The sequence below is a fragment of the Pleurodeles waltl genome, chromosome 10 (assembly GCF_031143425.1).
Source record: "Pleurodeles waltl isolate 20211129_DDA chromosome 10, aPleWal1.hap1.20221129, whole genome shotgun sequence".
In the NCBI taxonomy this organism is placed as follows: domain Eukaryota; kingdom Metazoa; phylum Chordata; class Amphibia; order Caudata; family Salamandridae; genus Pleurodeles; species Pleurodeles waltl.
This window is the reverse complement of record NC_090449.1, coordinates 299,737,650-299,754,287: the sequence shown is the minus strand read 5'-3', so window position 1 is coordinate 299,754,287 and position 16,638 is coordinate 299,737,650. Positions and strand designations below refer to the sequence as shown.

The window sequence follows — 16,638 nt, the reverse complement described above, 5'->3', positions numbered from 1 at the left end:
TAAATTATCTTCAGCATGCAGCACTATGGCGATTATGGTGTCTACTGCTTTTCCTGACAATTTTACTTCTGTAATTTACTGGGAACCCTTTTGAATTATGTAATAGCTTTCCATTTCACATTTCACTTGGGCGACTATACTTCATGTTATAATCCCTCAGAGTCCCCAGACACTTCAGCCTTTTTGCCAATTATTTGACTTGACATCGGTGATTCAGGTAATCTTCATACACTGTATTCCTACTTGGCTATGTTTTGTTCTGCTAGACGTTATTCGTACAGACAATCCTTTTACTCTTTTCATATATAGGCTCACTTTAAGGTTTGGCCACCCAACTGACTATCTTCATGATAGTATTTCTTTCTCTTAATTCATTCGTGTGTTGGACTTTACCTCTATCTTTATAGCTAACTGGCCCTCTTCCTCAATTTATCCTACCTGTTGGTATGATGTCTTTGACTTCTGGTCCTTTTAGGTAATCAGTCAATTGGTCCACTACATGGTTGTTCAGCAAACTCTTTAACTTTCCATATGCTTACTTCACAAATTGCGCCTTTGGTTCAAACATTTTCAGCACTGATGAAGGCCCCTTTAGTACTAATGGGTCGAAACATTGTTGACCCTGCAGCAGTGGGACTTTTTGCGATATATGCACTACACCTATGTTTATTATACTGAATTTCTTTACAAACTAAGTGCAGTTTTTCAGTCTATTGCTTGCTTAATTATTGTTTTACATACTTCTATATGTCATGCTTGTCTTTACACTGTGTAGTCACTGGTGCAACGAACACTTTGAATTATAAATTAAATATGTCCTTTGAGTCTTGACATTTTGTCTCTTATTTGTTACAAGTGATTTCTTCATTGATTTTTTTTTTTTTTTAATGTCGCTAAATTAATGATAACCATTGCAAGCAAAAGCTTATGGTTGTTCTAAATTGATTATGTGATTTACCATTTCCACTTGGAACCATAGTTCTGAATACTAATAGTCTACGCAAAGCTTGTGTTGCTAGGGAATGTTAGTAGGATATATAAGTTGAAGCATTTATTTTAAGAAGTGTTAGACCAGTTAAGCAGTGATATATGAGTATTTTTTCTAGGTTGAAATGGTGACTGAGGTCATTCATAGGTATGTGATGTGTTTTCCAATGTGTAACTCTTTGTTATAGTGTCCGCATTCAACTGGGATTTTGCATGGTGGGCGTATGTCTGATTTGGTTGGCCTCCCTGCACATTCTTGAGATGTTTAACTCTAAACTTAAAACTAGACGTTCAAGAATGGTACATATGTCTTGCATGTTTTTTTCCCCTAAATTGTACAGCGTGTCCTGGGAATGATGATTTGACCATTGTTTGGGATAGTGAGTAATGTTTAGGTAGACCTGAATTGTTTTTGTGGTGCACAACAGGACCAGACGGCTTTAGAGGAATTTGGGTTGAATTCAGTGGATAGCACTGGATGCATTGAAAGGTCAGTGAAATAAATCTTGTGAGGTGTAGAAAGCCAGTGGCGTGCCTGCATAGGTGGCTTGGTGTGTTTAGGATGGGATTGGGGGTGAGCGTAGCTACTGTATTTTTTGTATTCTATATAGATGAAATTCTGTTGGGGCCCAAGTAAACTCCCTTGGCATAACCAAACCATGCCTTTCGTTGCTTTGCCTCCAGACCGTGGAGCAAGAATCCTGAAACCATCAGCTCACCCCATATATCCTGTCCTTCAGCAAACACCTGAATACTCACTGGTTCCAGATTCATCCACCTTACTTTAGTGTTAGATTCCCCATGAAAGATCTGAGTTAAAATCTGTAGCCCTACCATCCACATAGTTTCACTACTGTCGTTCCCTAAGCTCCATCACAGATCAGTGGACATTGGTGTGGTTTTACCGCACTGAACTTATGTTACATTGTTCTGATGTACATGTAATCTCCTATCTGAAGCTCCAGCCTACTTCTGTGGCTGGGTCCTTGCTTTGTAATTACAAAAAATATTGACTAATCGTGGTGGAACAGGAGTATTGCTCAAGTGAGCAGGAATATGCACTTCAAAAATGGGTAGTAAATGCTACTGTCTCATCTGATTTTAGGGCACTTCGATCTGCAAAGATGTCACAGTGCCAGTAGGAGCTAGCTGATTACCCAGTTATGAATTGTGAATGCCTTTGTGTTTGGTGACGGCTAGGCTATTTCATACCTTCACAAAGGCGTTCCTCATCCAGCCTGGAGTCTATATTAACTGCCTCTGACTGACATCAATGCCCAACAGGGAAGGTTGCCTGCAGGTGACATGGACCATAACCTCCTGAATACCAAGCTTTCCAATTAATCTTTGGTCTCTTGTATGTAACCTAATACTATGTGTTCCTGGTAATCGGGTTTCTTCTGAAGAAAGGTACAATTTTCTAGTGTATTACCCAGTACTTAAAAAAAAAAAAAAGATCCAATGGCCCAAAGATATTGGAAGGAGCTCGTCCCCAGTACTTCCGAAGGTCAGGGTACCCAAATACCAAGATTGACTACTTTTGATTTCAGCTCTAGATTGGATACTAAATGTAAATAAATGTTAACCATCCCAACTTGCTACTGTATGAAGCTGTACTTTCTGTTTGCACTGACTTCCGTAGTGTAAAGCTGGACAGTAGAAACATCTGTGTCTTGTTTTTTTATGTAATATTATCTTTTCTCCCCCGTCAGGCTTGAAGACTTTCTTGATATCTGGTCGCCGAACAAAAGAATGCAGTTGCAGCTGCTCTCAGACTTTGCTCCCCGTACTTGACTCTGGGGACAACTCAAGCTCGTCGTCGGCTCCAAAGTTACAAGGGATATCGTTGCCTGAAAATACTGCAGACTCTACACAAACAAAAAATCACCAGGACACCACCAGGGTGAGTTGTGCAAAAACAATGTACAGTGAGGTTGAGTGGAGTAGTGGTGTTCATCGTGTAAGCTTTATCTATAGTAATGTTTGGTGGTGATTCCTATCAGGAATTCCATGGTACGTAACTGATATTAATATAATAAAAAGTTGCCATTGGCATAACCTTGCGCTTTGGTTTAATGTCTGGCAGGTATGTTTTGATGTGGCTCTGTAATTCCATACACGCAGTTTTCTGATATACAGAAACTGTTGTATATTCTGTTATTTCATTTTTTGTATATTGACGACAAAGTCCTTCAAGGTATCCCTAGTTATTGTAATCCCCTAAATCAATTCATAGATAGTTAAAATCTTATCTGCTTTGACAAAACTTGTACATATCAATTTAATTGAAACCTTGTTTTATGAAAAAAACAATTTGTGTGTACTTACAGGTATATCCACCATAATTATTACAACAATTAATTACACTTGAACAGGTTGCAATACTTACAGCGTTCTCTGTGATCACACAGGGCAGGTACGTCAGAACAACAACCCTATGGAAAAAGGCCCTTACTGTGATATGTGAGAATAGCAGTAGATCAAAGGATGCCCAGCAAATTAATACAGTTATGAAATATTCGGAGCTGAGAGACAATCAATCAATGACTAGAAAAATTCACAAAGCTCCTTGCTGGTCATCTTAATTCCAAAAACAGTTTTTCAGTAATTTTCTGGCCATCCTTTGGTCTATTGCGGTTCTCATTGATCACATCAAGGGCCATTTTCCTTTGGTTTGTTGTTCTTACTCACCGCTTCGGTGTGATCACCCATCATACATTATATACCAATCCTTCATAGGTCTATGAGTGGTTCCTCTTTTCCTTTTAGTGATTTATTTATTTGCCAGTGGGTATAATAGGTGTTGCAGTCCTGGCTAGGCGTCCATATGCAGTGTTTGTCCAACTGAGTTGAGAACTGAGGTGTTCCATTCGACCAATATGTACCTTTAATAAGTGTTGCTTAGTATAGTATGACTCGGGCCATCATATGTATGCACATTGTTGTCATGTTTGTGTCAGAGTGGGGTAAGAGTCAGAACCCATGACCAGTTGGTTTTGCTTACTTTGAAGTTGACAGTTGTCCTGGCCTTTAAATTGGGTGGTGTCAGTGGCAAGTAGAGTGCTCGCCTGTATTGCGCTGTGTGGTTTTCTACCAACAGCACTGCTTGTAATGTACTCGGTGCTCTTAGTAATAATATCAACCATCCCGACTCCACATGAACAATGTTGCTGCTGTGATGGTTCATTTGTGTCGTTTGAACAGCTTAAGTATTGTGTTTTGTTTAGTTCTGTTAGTGACATGTTGCCATTTGCTTGTCTTTGGGACTGTTGGTTAAGCAGTGTGTTATGTTTGCTGTGAAAATGCTGAATTTAAAGTTTAGTGTTGTATCGTGTTTATTTCTGATTACTTTAATACGTTGTAGGTGTTGAGGTTGTCTGTTGGGTAGCAGCATGTTGCAGTATGTAGCCCATGTTGATTTTATGAGTGTGTGGTTTTAGGATGTCTAAAGATGATTGAGTGACAGTGTGCTCAACCTTCTGAGTCTTGTGTTACGTTTGCATTTATTACTAATGGGCTACAACATGTTGCCATCCGGCACTCTCTTTTCTTCTGATTGTGTTGCATATGTTGAGGTGTTCTATTTGTGTTTGACATTGTAAAAAATATTGCCATCTATTGACTACTTTTCAAAACCTTGCTGAACCCTTTCAAGATAATCCCCCAAAGGTTGACCACGCCCAAATAAATCGACCACAAGTGAAATTAGGGAGTGCTGGTATTCGCGTCCCCTGGCCTCCTTCTGACTCCTTTGTTTTCCTGGCGGATGCTAGACTCAATGCATGGTTTATATTTTAGAGGAAGAGTGGAGGGAATTGGTTTGCAGAGCCCTCTTTGTGGGCTTTTGAGGGAAGAAATTAAGGAGAGAGGTACTCAGTCTGCTTCAATAGGCACAGTGGACAACTTTCTGTGTTTAAAGGGAGGCCCTCTCTTCTTTAAATAAAATAAAGTTCCCTTTTTCTTTTCATTTTGTCATTCTAATATTTCACCCTCCAGCCTTTTGTATATTCCCTTGTCCTGTCCCACCCATCTCCGTGCCCCCCTTTGTGCTTTGAAGCAGCCTTTGGATTGCATAAATACCCTAGTTAGTAGCAGGCAATGCAACTCAAAGGAGTGCCCTGGACACAACCAGACAATGCAACACTGAAGTACAAGGCTATAAGGGTGTATTTTTTAAATCAAAGGTTCCACATCAGTAGCGAATATAAAATAAAGTATTATTTCTGATCGCAACTTCTAGCAGACTCTTCACCTTTTGAATATTCACGAAGCATCATATTGAATTCGAAAACTTTTCAGCAGTACCACTGCACACCAGAAGTTGTCACCTTGCTTCTCCGCACTGACACTGTTCCGCTCCAGAAATTACATGAAGAAATTTTGTAATAAAGTTGTTAGTCAGGTACGTCTACATTTTATGTTACAATGAATGGCAAATAACTAAACATCAGATACAAGTTCTTTTCACAATTATCTGCAAGGAATTACTTCATCACGCTAACTCAGAGGTGACGATAAAATGTACAGTAACACCCTTAGCTTTACTCTGGCACTTATTCTTGAATTTTAAAACATAGTAGTCACTCACCTTTTTTGACTATGTTAAATCAAAAAATATGTTTTTGCGGAACTTAAATTACTATCTGAATGTACAATACAGAATCTATGTCTCTTGGAGAAAATGGACAATTGTAAAGGCCCACCCAAAAATTACTTTGCCGATTAGAAGAGAGCTAATAAAATTGAGCATCCAGAGCTGTAGTAAAAAACGCAGAAGCCAGTTTTCTCCTGTGCATCACCAACTGCATTGGCTGCTTGTTTCATTATGCAATTTATTTACAGTGATAGCGTTGATTTGTAACATTGTATTGTGTTCAGGCCTTGAAACGATTATCGATAATCTCAATTAATTGCAACTCAGTTGATGGAAGTAGCTTTTTCATGGTCCAAGGACCATTAACTTCCTATTAATATCAAGTTGGCGCTCAATTTCGAGACACTCAGATCCATTCTTCTGCATGCCTGCCTTTTCATTTCACAAAAGATTACCCACAAATCCACATTTTAGTAAACTCATCCCGTTAGTAATGAACACAACCTGATACAAATCAGCAATAAAATTAGTCAGACAACATAGTGTATCTCTTAAAACAGTTTGACTGTATCACCCTAAGGTGTGTTTTTACCTGCCCCCTCTGACAACCCATGCCTTTTTGCCTCCTTTGCTGATCCGATCTTAGGAGAGTATGCATCTAAATTCTTCCCAGGATAATCCACTTCATCTAGCACCTGCCAGGAAAACCTAAAATCCTCCATCCTAGTTAACAGGGCACCATTTGCATAAATAAAAACCCACTTTTCAAACCTGAAACCTATCTCCAAAAATCAATGCCACCACCCTAATGGACAAACTAACTCAACTTTTCAATTTTGCAAACAAACATCTCGCCGCCTTCTCCTATGGGATGTTTCAGACTTACTAACTAGAGCTCAAGCAACTCCTTTTCTCTACAGCATCCTTCGTCAGCACACGTTAACTCCACAAAACTTAAACCCAAGACATCCATAAAGCAAAGATAACCTCCCTCTCAGTACTAAAACCTACTATATGCAAAGATCGAGTTATCAAATTGGCGAAGAAATTATCGCCAGCCTCCTTCCACTCTACTACCCCTTGAATTCTCTGGCCCATCCCTCCAAAATCCTGACACTCATCCCACCTGCTGAAGCATCATAACCCCAAAAAAGTCGAAATATAAAAGGTTCTGCCTGCTACGCTCCATACGATGATCACTGGAGATAAACCGTTAATTGATGACAACATAAAGACCACAACTTCCTCTTGCTTCATCCAAACCTCACCTGTGCAAGCTCTCCTTGCCCCACTCGCAATGATTTGCAAACATGCCCGGTAAAGGGTGCCAGAGTCTTCTCAGCTGCCTTACCCGCACAGCTCTCACAGCTCCACCATCGTCTCCATCTTGTGTGGTAGCTGCCCCCATTATGCCATTAATTCCTGGAACAGCATGTGACATGAGAACAATAACATATTTTAGACAACCAAGAACAAAATAATGCAACAGCTGTAAAAACGAATTTCCTTTGCATATTGAGCATATAGTTTCAACTCATTATGAAAATTAAGTCACCTTACTGTTCTTTAAAACCTTCCACTCAAAACCAGCGTAACTAACAAAGTAAAGAACTCTAGAAATGTTATGCTTCTTTCCTCAGCCAACCTTGTTTCTGGTCACTGCTCAGCACACTACTTAGCTTATGAAACAATCTGAAACTACAAACATAAAGAATGTCTGAAAAACTTATCTACATCTTCCTTTCAGCCTCAGTGTGACACTCTGAAAAACAATGACCAAACAAGCCAATCTGCTTTTACATCTGTTGACATTTTCACCATATAATCATATTCCGATTAAGCAGCACATTCAGTTTAAAGCTCTGTGTCTTGTTCACAGAGCCTTACACAATAAGGGTCCCCTTTCCCTTAGAAAACGGATCTTTCTTTACTCGCCCCTTAGACCTCTTAGATCTCGTTCTTCTCGACAGGTTTACATCCTTTCGGTCAAGAGATCATGGGGAGGTAATTTGTTCTCCATCAGGGCTGCTCGGCTCTGGAATGCCCTGCCCTTTGAATGCCGTCAGGAATCCTCTGAACTTCTCTTTAGGAGGAAGTTGAAAACCATTCTCTTTCCCATTTAATCTGCTTCCCCTGGCTCTTCCGACATTCATGGTGTACTTTAGCGCTGGGATGCACCCGGGTAGCCATGCGCTCTACAAATCTATAAACTAAACTAAATATGTCCTTGCCTAACCTCCTACAGAAAGCCCTTAATATTCTCAACAGTGCAGGACAGGTAAAACTGTATAGACCTCACTTCAGCTTTTGTTTATCCCAAAGTCCTCTGCATTGTAAGAGATGTGTACCCCTGCTCTGAGTGCCCAACTGTATTCTTGACGGGATCCCTAATGCTCACTTTTGTATCATAGGCGAACATGGATCATGCATGTGTGCCATGACAGACCTCTCTCACGGATTGTGGTCTTGTTGGACTGGGAGGGGCACCCAAAACTCTTCCCTCAGAGTGGTGGAAGGCTACTGCCTCCACCAGTAGTTAAGCAGTACATGCGTGGTGGTGACAACATACTGTGTAGTGATCAGTAGTAGTAGTGAACAGGTTTGTTTTTTCCGTTCGTCTCTGGAGTGAGGCTTACAGGCTCACTCACCTTCCTAAAAGTTCAGCTGCTATTGGTTTAACTCTCCCCTAGCCTGCATAAGCTTGATGTGGAAGTGCGTGCATGGTGGAAACGTGCTGAGTGTCGGTGTGTTCATAAGAAATACCCTACATGCAGGGTGAAGTGTGGTACAATGCATACATGGTAAATTTGTATGTGTTGGTAGTGTTTGTTTTTTAAAGTAACATACTCTGGTATGGTACAGAGAGAGACTAATACTGAACAGTGTGTGCAGGCTGAATGCATGTGCTGCATGTGGGTTAGCTGATGGGGGCATAATACGAGAGGATAACGATACTGTGCAGTGAGTGTGCTGTGGATGTTCACTGAGTGTAGAAGTGCCTGCACTGGTACATTACATGGAGGTCATTGGTTCCATCTCGGGGAGACAAGGCCTGCTTGTGTCTGGATTCTTCCATCCTGTCATTAGGCAGTGCTTACGAAGGCCCTCTGGACTCCAGCCTTTATCTCCAAATATGAAGTTATACACTTCTACACCTTGCATTCCCAGTTACACTTTGTATTCCAGTCCATACTTCCACTCTATTGTCCTGGTGCATCAAGGTCCTTGTAGTTTTGTCTTCAGACCATTCCTAAATCACGTCCTGGTTTCTTGTTCACTAGATCCACTGTCTGTTCCAGGCTTTCCTATTCCCTCTCTTGTGTCTCCTGGTTCCCTCAGTCTTCCTTCCCACAAGCCTGAGTTCAGCCTTCCCTTCTTTGGTGGTTCCCTGATCCTCTGCACCTGGGCAATTCCTTGCACCTGGGTATCTCCCTGTACCTGTGCTCCCCTTAGCCTCTAGTTGTTTCAGCCCTGTAAGTGCAGCGTGGGCCAGCTTGCAGCTGACTTCTTTTGTTTCTCCTTGTGCTCTGTGCTCCTGCTGCTGGTACTACAGGCTTGTCCTTTGATTCGGTTTCCTTTTTTCTCTGAACCCATTGTCCTGTTTTGGGCTATTTGTGGTATCTGTTTCTGTCTTTAGTTTCCCTGCATCTCTGTTCCTGTGTTAGCCATAGTTCATAGTCTCCTGATTCTATTCCTTGTTTTCCTGCAGATGTGTTCATGTGTTCCAGTCTCCTGTCTTCTATTCCTAGTTTCCTGCATCTTTGTTCTAGTGTTAGCCATAGTTCATAGACTCCAGTCTGCATTCTTCTTGATCTGCCCTGTTATATGCCAACTCCCAGCCTTGTAATTAGTGTTATAGTTTGTCTGCATATTTCTGTCTTGCCTTGGTTGAGTGCAGAACGTTCCTAGCCAGGTGCTCAGAATTTAAGCCCTGTTCCTGACCGTGATTCCAGTTCTGTTTTGCCTGCACATAGTTTCTGTTTTTGCTCCTTGTACTTCATCCTGTTTTTGTTATCTGGATTTTCATTGCTTCCGAGGCTTGTGCCTTTGGTATAGAGAACCACTCAGCGCATCATCTCCATAGGAGCTGCTGGGCATCTCACAGAACTCTGTGAGATTAATCTGCTCCTTGCTTTGGTATAGATCTTTTCACCTCACAGAGAGATCATTTCCAAGGAGCAGACAAACTATCATTTATGATAGTTTGTCTATTGTTTCTCTGCTTTATATTCCTGTTGTGTGTACTTGTGGTTTTCTCTGCAGACTTCCAGTGCCCAATTAACAGCCTGTTCCAACCTACTTCAGTCCAGTGCTTCTGCCCTGTTACCCTTCCAGCCTTCTGGTATTCTCTTGTTTGTATTCCCTCCAGAGACCACGCACAAACACAGTATCCAGTCTGGTCCCAGTCTCACACAGTTAGTCCTCTGACCAGTGACCCTGGGAGTTCCCTGCTACCTGTGACAGCCTAGTGAAAAAAAATGAGAAGCAGAGGAATCCCCACCACTCAGATTTGTGTTGCAACATTCCTGTAAGCTGAGTGGGACATGCAGTGGAAGATGGGAGAGCCAGGCTCTCTCTGTGCATTTCAAAGGGCTCTTTAATTGAGTGACAAAACACAAGGAAGGGTCCTGGACGCATCTTGGGAAGAGAGATGGTTCTGATAAGGGAATCATAAAGAGCAGGGCTGAGGGCCCAGGATTAGCCTTCGAGGCTCACATTTGTGTGACTAACATCCAGGTGTGAACTCTGCTCACTCCCATGAATCTCGTTGTGGGTTAATCAGCTCGGGAGTGCTGCCTGCTGTGGCAGACATCTTTTAGGAGAAACAAGAAAGTGGAAATATGTCTCTTTCAAAGAAGCAGAACTCCAACATAAAACTTCAAAGACCCAGACTCTAAATTACATTTATTGTCTGGAAAAGGTCTATAGGTAGAGAAGTTTGAGTACCCAAACTTTGTCATCTGCTGAGCAGCTAGACAGGATGTGTTAGGAGGGGAAGCTCTTCAAGACTTCTGCCTCTGACCAGGACTAGGGGCCCAAGCCTGCTAGTCACCCCCACTGTGGTGGTACCTGTCCGGGTCAGATTTCTTTCTCTTGCGGAGACTCGTTATCCCATGACTGGCCGGCCAGTGGCTGAGTGACTCTGGTCTGTGCTAGGGCGTGCGGCCAGCACTGAGCTGAACCAGTGGCCCTCGCGACAGCCTAAGTTGGTTACTTACACCACTGCGGCAGGCCCAAGAGAAAATGGAATCTGCAGTGCAGCCCGATTCGCGCCAGAGCCCCTCTGCGCACCAACACCCGTCTCCCGACTGCCCATGATCACCACAACGGACCCAGCCCACCGGACCGCAGCTCGGTCACTCACAGTGCCTGTCAAGATCGTCCACATGTGGTGCCACAAAATATTGCGACGTCGATGCCAGAACAGAAGTTAGTATGAGTGTAGAGTCGGCGTGGTATGTCACACATAAACACGTTAAAAGTGTTATTCTTGTTATTTATGTTTCCCTCGTCTTCATTGCTTCGTTTTGCTGGCTGATAAAATGTCACTCATAGTCACTGAAATGTCACTCATAATTACACTGTGACGTCAGCGTGTACGTGTGTCAGCCGGGCCGCCCAACGTGGTGGGTGTCTCTCTGTTTTGTTCACTTAACTAAGTTTTAGATACATTGTAACAATTGTGCACTTACATCCACCCCCTTAGCGTGCCGGCCGCACAGTGCACTCAGTCCAGCACTGCAACTCAGTTGATCTGTGTATTCTAGCGCTCCCCTTAACGGCTGAGGAAGCGCTGTGATGCATTATTTTCCATTTCAGTGCGGTGATGACGACCACCACACTGAAATGCATTAGAATCACACCTGATGTGTGATGCTTGTTTGAGATGGACGTCATCTTCCGTCATATCATTCTCATTCATTGTAGTGCAACGGAATTGCACTCTCCAGTTCAGCACATAGCATCCCACCCCCCACCACTCATACTCCATATTTTGGCATCATCCACACCACCATCCTAAAGATAAGACAGATGATGATGCTCCATATCTTCTGGGGTGAGGGGTCTCCTAAAGCAATCCCGACCTACTGTAGCATGGTCCCTAGCTACCAATAACCTAGTCACTGTGGATCCAGCTCTCACATCGTAATAGGCTCTCAGAGCCTTACTAGTTTGTCCTGCTTCCTGGCACTAGCATCCACACCAGTCCAATCCACTCCAAACAAGCAAAAGGCTGCTCCCATCTGTCCACCAAAAGCCACACTGGATCCTCTAGCTATAACTACCCTACTGTGCCCCATCTCCTTCCAATCTTACTCATTACCCTACCTTAGATGTACTAGGCTCGTCCAACCCTCCTTCAGCACCTCCCCCAATGCTTGCCTTTTCACCTTGCCTTTGTAGGAACGTGGCTCTGTATATACTATAACAAAGTGCGATATAGTGTGCACAGAGTCCAGAGGTTCCCCAGAGGCTTAACAGAGGCTAACGTAGATAATACTAATGCTCTCTTTTGTGGTAGTTTGGTCGAGTAGTTAGGCTTATCAGAGGATAGTGCAAAGCATTTGTTGTACACACACGGACAATAGAAGAAGCACGCACTCAATGACTTAACTCCAGACCAATTGTTTTTTTATAGCAAAAATATATTTTCTTTATTTTTAGAACCACAAGATTCAAGTTGCAGGTAAGTGCTTCAGTAGTTTCATATTTCACACATGTATCAATAACGCTTTGTTTGAAATCAATAAGTTATATAGTTTTTGAAATATTGGCAATTATTTGTTTTAAAGGTTGACCATGCAATTTTCAGAAACAGTTCCTGGGGGGAAGAAAAGTTATATCGTTTTACAGGTAAGTACAACACTTACAGTTCCAGTCTCTGGGGGTTAGGAAGTCCACAGGTTAGGGTTCAAGTTAACCCCAAACACCCACCACCAGCAACAAGGGGTCGGCTGGGTGAAGAGGTCAAAATGTAGGCAAAATTAACATGGGCTCCTATGGAGACTTGGAGCTCTTGGTTTCAGATCTGCAGGCGGGTAAGATGTCAGGTCGACAATGATTCTCTATGAGGGGACCCTGGGGGTCACTCAGAGGCTGCAGGCGAGGTCCAGGAGGTCATCTCGGGCAAACCACAGACTCAACAAGGAGGAGGGCCGCCTGCTGAATGCTGCTGCACCGGAAGTTGGGTTCTCCAAGACCTGTGGGGCTGCGGGTGCAGTGTGTTTTAAGGCGTAGGATATATTCATCTGGAGCTTTCTCGGTCAGGGGGGGTCCTCAGGATTCCCCCTGCAGGTGTTGTCGTGGAGAGGTCAACCCAGGGTGGGCACTTGATCAGAACCGCCTGGGAATCCTCTCTAGCTGGTTGGGCCGCATGACTACAGGCTGTGGGTATTGGGTGCAGAGTGGTCAGGACTCACGCATTCAGAGTGAGGCTGGAGTCCTATGTTGTTGGTTCTTCTTCGACAGAGCTGCTGGCCTCGGGAGTTCTTGTTCTTCTCTGAGTGCTGGGCAGTCATCTGGAGCTTGGCAGAGGTCGCTGGTCCCGCTGATTGTGTCGCTGTTCGTTTGCAGGTTCTTTGAAGCAGGAGACAGCCCGGTAGGGCTGGGGCCAAGTTAGTTGTCGTCTTCCTTCTTCTCTGCGGGGGGTTCAGCTTAGCTGTCCTTCTTTCTTGTCAGGTCGCCATGAATCTGGTGAGCTGGGTTCAGGGAGGCCCTTGAATCCTAGATTTAGGGGCATTTCAGGGGTCAAATGGCAGTAGTCAATGGCTACTGTCCCCGAGGGTGGCTTCACCCTCCTTATGCCCACTCCCATTGGTGAGGGGGTCACAACCCTAATTCTATTGGTCCCTGTCCTCCAAACCAAGATAGAGGAGTGCAGGGAGGGGGTCACTGCAGCTCTGGACACCTCAGGGGTGGTCACTCCTCCCTGTTTTCCCTAATTTTCCCGCCGCACTTGCCGCCAAAAGTGGGGCACTGTCCAGGGGGCAGGCAACCCCACTAGCTGGAGTGCCCTGGGGCTCTGTAATCCGAGGCTTGAGCCTTTAAGGCTGACCACCAAGTGTTACAGTTCCTGTAGGGGGGGCGGTGTGAAGCACCTCCACCCAGGACAGGCTTTGTTTCTGAACACAGAGAGCACAGAGGCTCTCACCCCATGTGGTCAGCAACTAGTCTAAAAGTGGCAGGCTGGCACAGACCGGTCAGATGCCCTCTGGGTGCACTTTTCAATAAATCCCACTCTGACATCACTGGCAGGTTATTGTACTGAGAAGTTTGATATCAAACTTCCCAGTATTCAGTGAAGCCATTATGGTTCTGTGGAGTTCGTAATGACAAACTCCCAGATCATATACTCAATATGGCTACACTGCACTTACAATGCCTAAGAATGGACTTAAACACTGTAGGGCCATATTGCTCATGCAGCAATGCCCTCACTTGTGGTATAGTGCACCCTCCACTAGCAGGCTGTAAGGCCTGCTAGTGGGGTGCCTTACCTATGCCACAGGCAGTGGTTTGTGGGCATGGCACCCTGAGAGGGTGCCATGTTGACTTTGCGTTTTTCTCCCCACCAGCGTACACAAGCTGCAAAGGCAGTTTACATGTGCTGGGTGAGGGGCCCCCAAGGGTGGTATAATACATGCTGCAGCCCTTGAGGACCTTCCCTGACCACAGGGCCCTTGGTACCATGGGTACCTTTTACAAGGGACTTAACTGTGTGCCAGGCGTGTGCCAGTTGTGGAAAAAGGGTTCAGAGTTTGGGAAAGAACACTGGTGCTGGGGGCCTGGTTAGCAGGATCCCAGCACACTTTCAATCAAAATTGGTATCAACACTAGGCAAAAAGTGTGGGAGGGTTAACCATGCCCCCAGTGGTGCTTTCCTACAGCCTTCTTTCTCCATTTAATCAGTTTCACTTTTCTCCCGTGCTCCTCTTCCGCATCAAGCTTCTCTTTCACAATGAGTCACCCCTGCCTTCTATCAACCCTCTTATTTTAACTGACTTGAACTTCATAAATAGGCGTCTCTCTCACTATGTCGCTCTCTCACCCGCTTCTAGGCTCTCCCACCCTTGCTTCAGAACCTCCACTTCCTCCAGTATGTCTGTGCTACCTCGCTTTCTCTCAGCCAGCACCCTAACAAGAGCAACTGAATTGGAATCAAGACACTCATCAGGCAACACAGCAGATGCCACCTAGTGGTCAGCCTTGCAGTCCTCAGTCATTTGCCTCCTGGCTACTTCTACTCCGTGCTCTGAGCACACTGGATCTGTGAGCACACTGGGTAGTGCTCTGTGACCTTCCTTGACAGCATGTCTTTCAACTGGCGCAAGTGAGTCCTGGCCAAGCAAAAACCCTACACCTAAGGACAGAAATGGCCTTAACCTAACTGTGTGTTACTGTGCTGACAGCCAAATCGTATATACTAACAGGCTTGATTCCAGATTTCAAACTAAACTAAAAATGGCTTTAATTTAGTTTTAGCCCACCTAAAATGTATCCTTCTTCAGTGCAAGTAAATGGATAAAATAAATCTTTTGAATTGTTTTTTCACAATCGCTCTCTTTCCTCTTTTTAAAATTTGGCATGGATACCAAAGCAGAAAGAGGCATTGACACCCAGAAACAACATCCTAAACATTTTACATCCTGCCTCTAGAACTGGGGTGCCAACTTTTTATTTAATAAGACCTACCTATGTTCAATTAAAATGATCCTAATATATATTATTGGTGTTGTAGGATTACCAATAATGTCCTTGGTGTCTCAGGCAGGTTCGCTAGCAGTAAAGTTAAAAGCCTTTATCAATTTGGAATGCCTATACAAAGCTGATGTGACAGCCATAGCTGTAATCCCCCTGGCCCCAAGGCAATGTTAGTAATAAGTCTCTCCAACATTGCATGATTTGTTACTCAAACATAGAGCTTTAAATATATTTTGGATATTCAGCCGTTTTTCCCAAACATTAGCTTATGAGTTCTGAAATGATGCACATTTATGTCTCAAATGCAGGGTTTTAATTTTGCGATGCATTTATAAATTCACCAAAGTAAAAGCTTTGATTTTAGTAGAATGTGCTACACTCAGGAGAGCTACTTACAGGTAACTGGAGAGCTACCAGTAACTCATGAGCTGCTTGTTAGAGAAGCCTGCTTTAGAGGACCCCCCATAACAGTCCCCACATGCTGCATCCTCCGGCCGCATCAGACACGGCACCCTCAAGATCTCTGAGTGGAGAGTTCCCATGCTTGCATTCACTCTACCCCCATTCCCCACGTCCCTCTGTGTATTGGGGAAGGGGGGTGTTTTACCAAACACTGACACCGGACTTCTGTGGAAAAGGCCGGTTTATTGGAAACAGTTGTACTTACAAAGACAAACCTGGGCCTTTGCCTTACAAAACTACCGGCCTTGCTATACAAACAATTTACCTAATGTAACTCACCCCCATGCCCTATGTTGCCCCCCCCCCCCCCCCCCCCCAACTTTCCTCGTGCAAATGTATTTCCTTAGGCTGATTTGAATGATTGCTTAATTTAAACTCCCTTCCAGTTTAGTATAATTCTGAACCTGAAAGTAACCTACTTTCCTAACAAAGGTTTATCCTCCTGGCTCATCAGACGTGCTCTTGTCCACCCGTTCCTGATCAACCTGGACTGCCATTTTTAACAACCATAAACTTCTGTCAACAATGACACCATGCCCCTGTCACCCAGAAAAAAGCCCTACCTGGACTTTTTCTGCCACCCCCCCCCATCCCCTACTCCCCACTAGTTGATGTCTAGTGAATGTTTAGTAACTGCTTCAACCTGTCCTTAATCTGCAGCCAGTACAATTCCATACCAATGAAAGATAAATGCACACCATTTACTCTTTAAAAAAAAAACAACCAAAAAAACACATCTTCAAAACACAAATCTGCATGCTGTAAGACTGTGTTACCTCTGCCTCCACAAAAGAGCTGCATCTTTGTTCATTTGGCACTGTGCCCTCTAAATTGCAGCTGGCTTCTTCGCTCCACGCCCCAACCTCCGCTGAACAGAATCTGTCCAAACTATG

General features: G+C 43.9%; 1 protein-coding gene across 5 annotated transcripts in view; it reads left to right on the top strand.

Moving 5' to 3' along the window:
* The window catches only part of ADCY9 (adenylate cyclase 9), a 453,549-nt gene that overhangs the window by 247,160 nt on the left and 189,751 nt on the right, over nt 1–16,638 (top strand). For all 5 annotated transcript variants that reach the window (XM_069210454.1, XM_069210453.1, XM_069210452.1 and 2 more), the window contains exon 3: nt 2,700–2,890. In XM_069210454.1, coding sequence (XP_069066555.1) covers nt 2,700–2,890 — 191 coding nt within the window. The remainder of the gene's footprint in view (nt 1–2,699; nt 2,891–16,638) is intronic.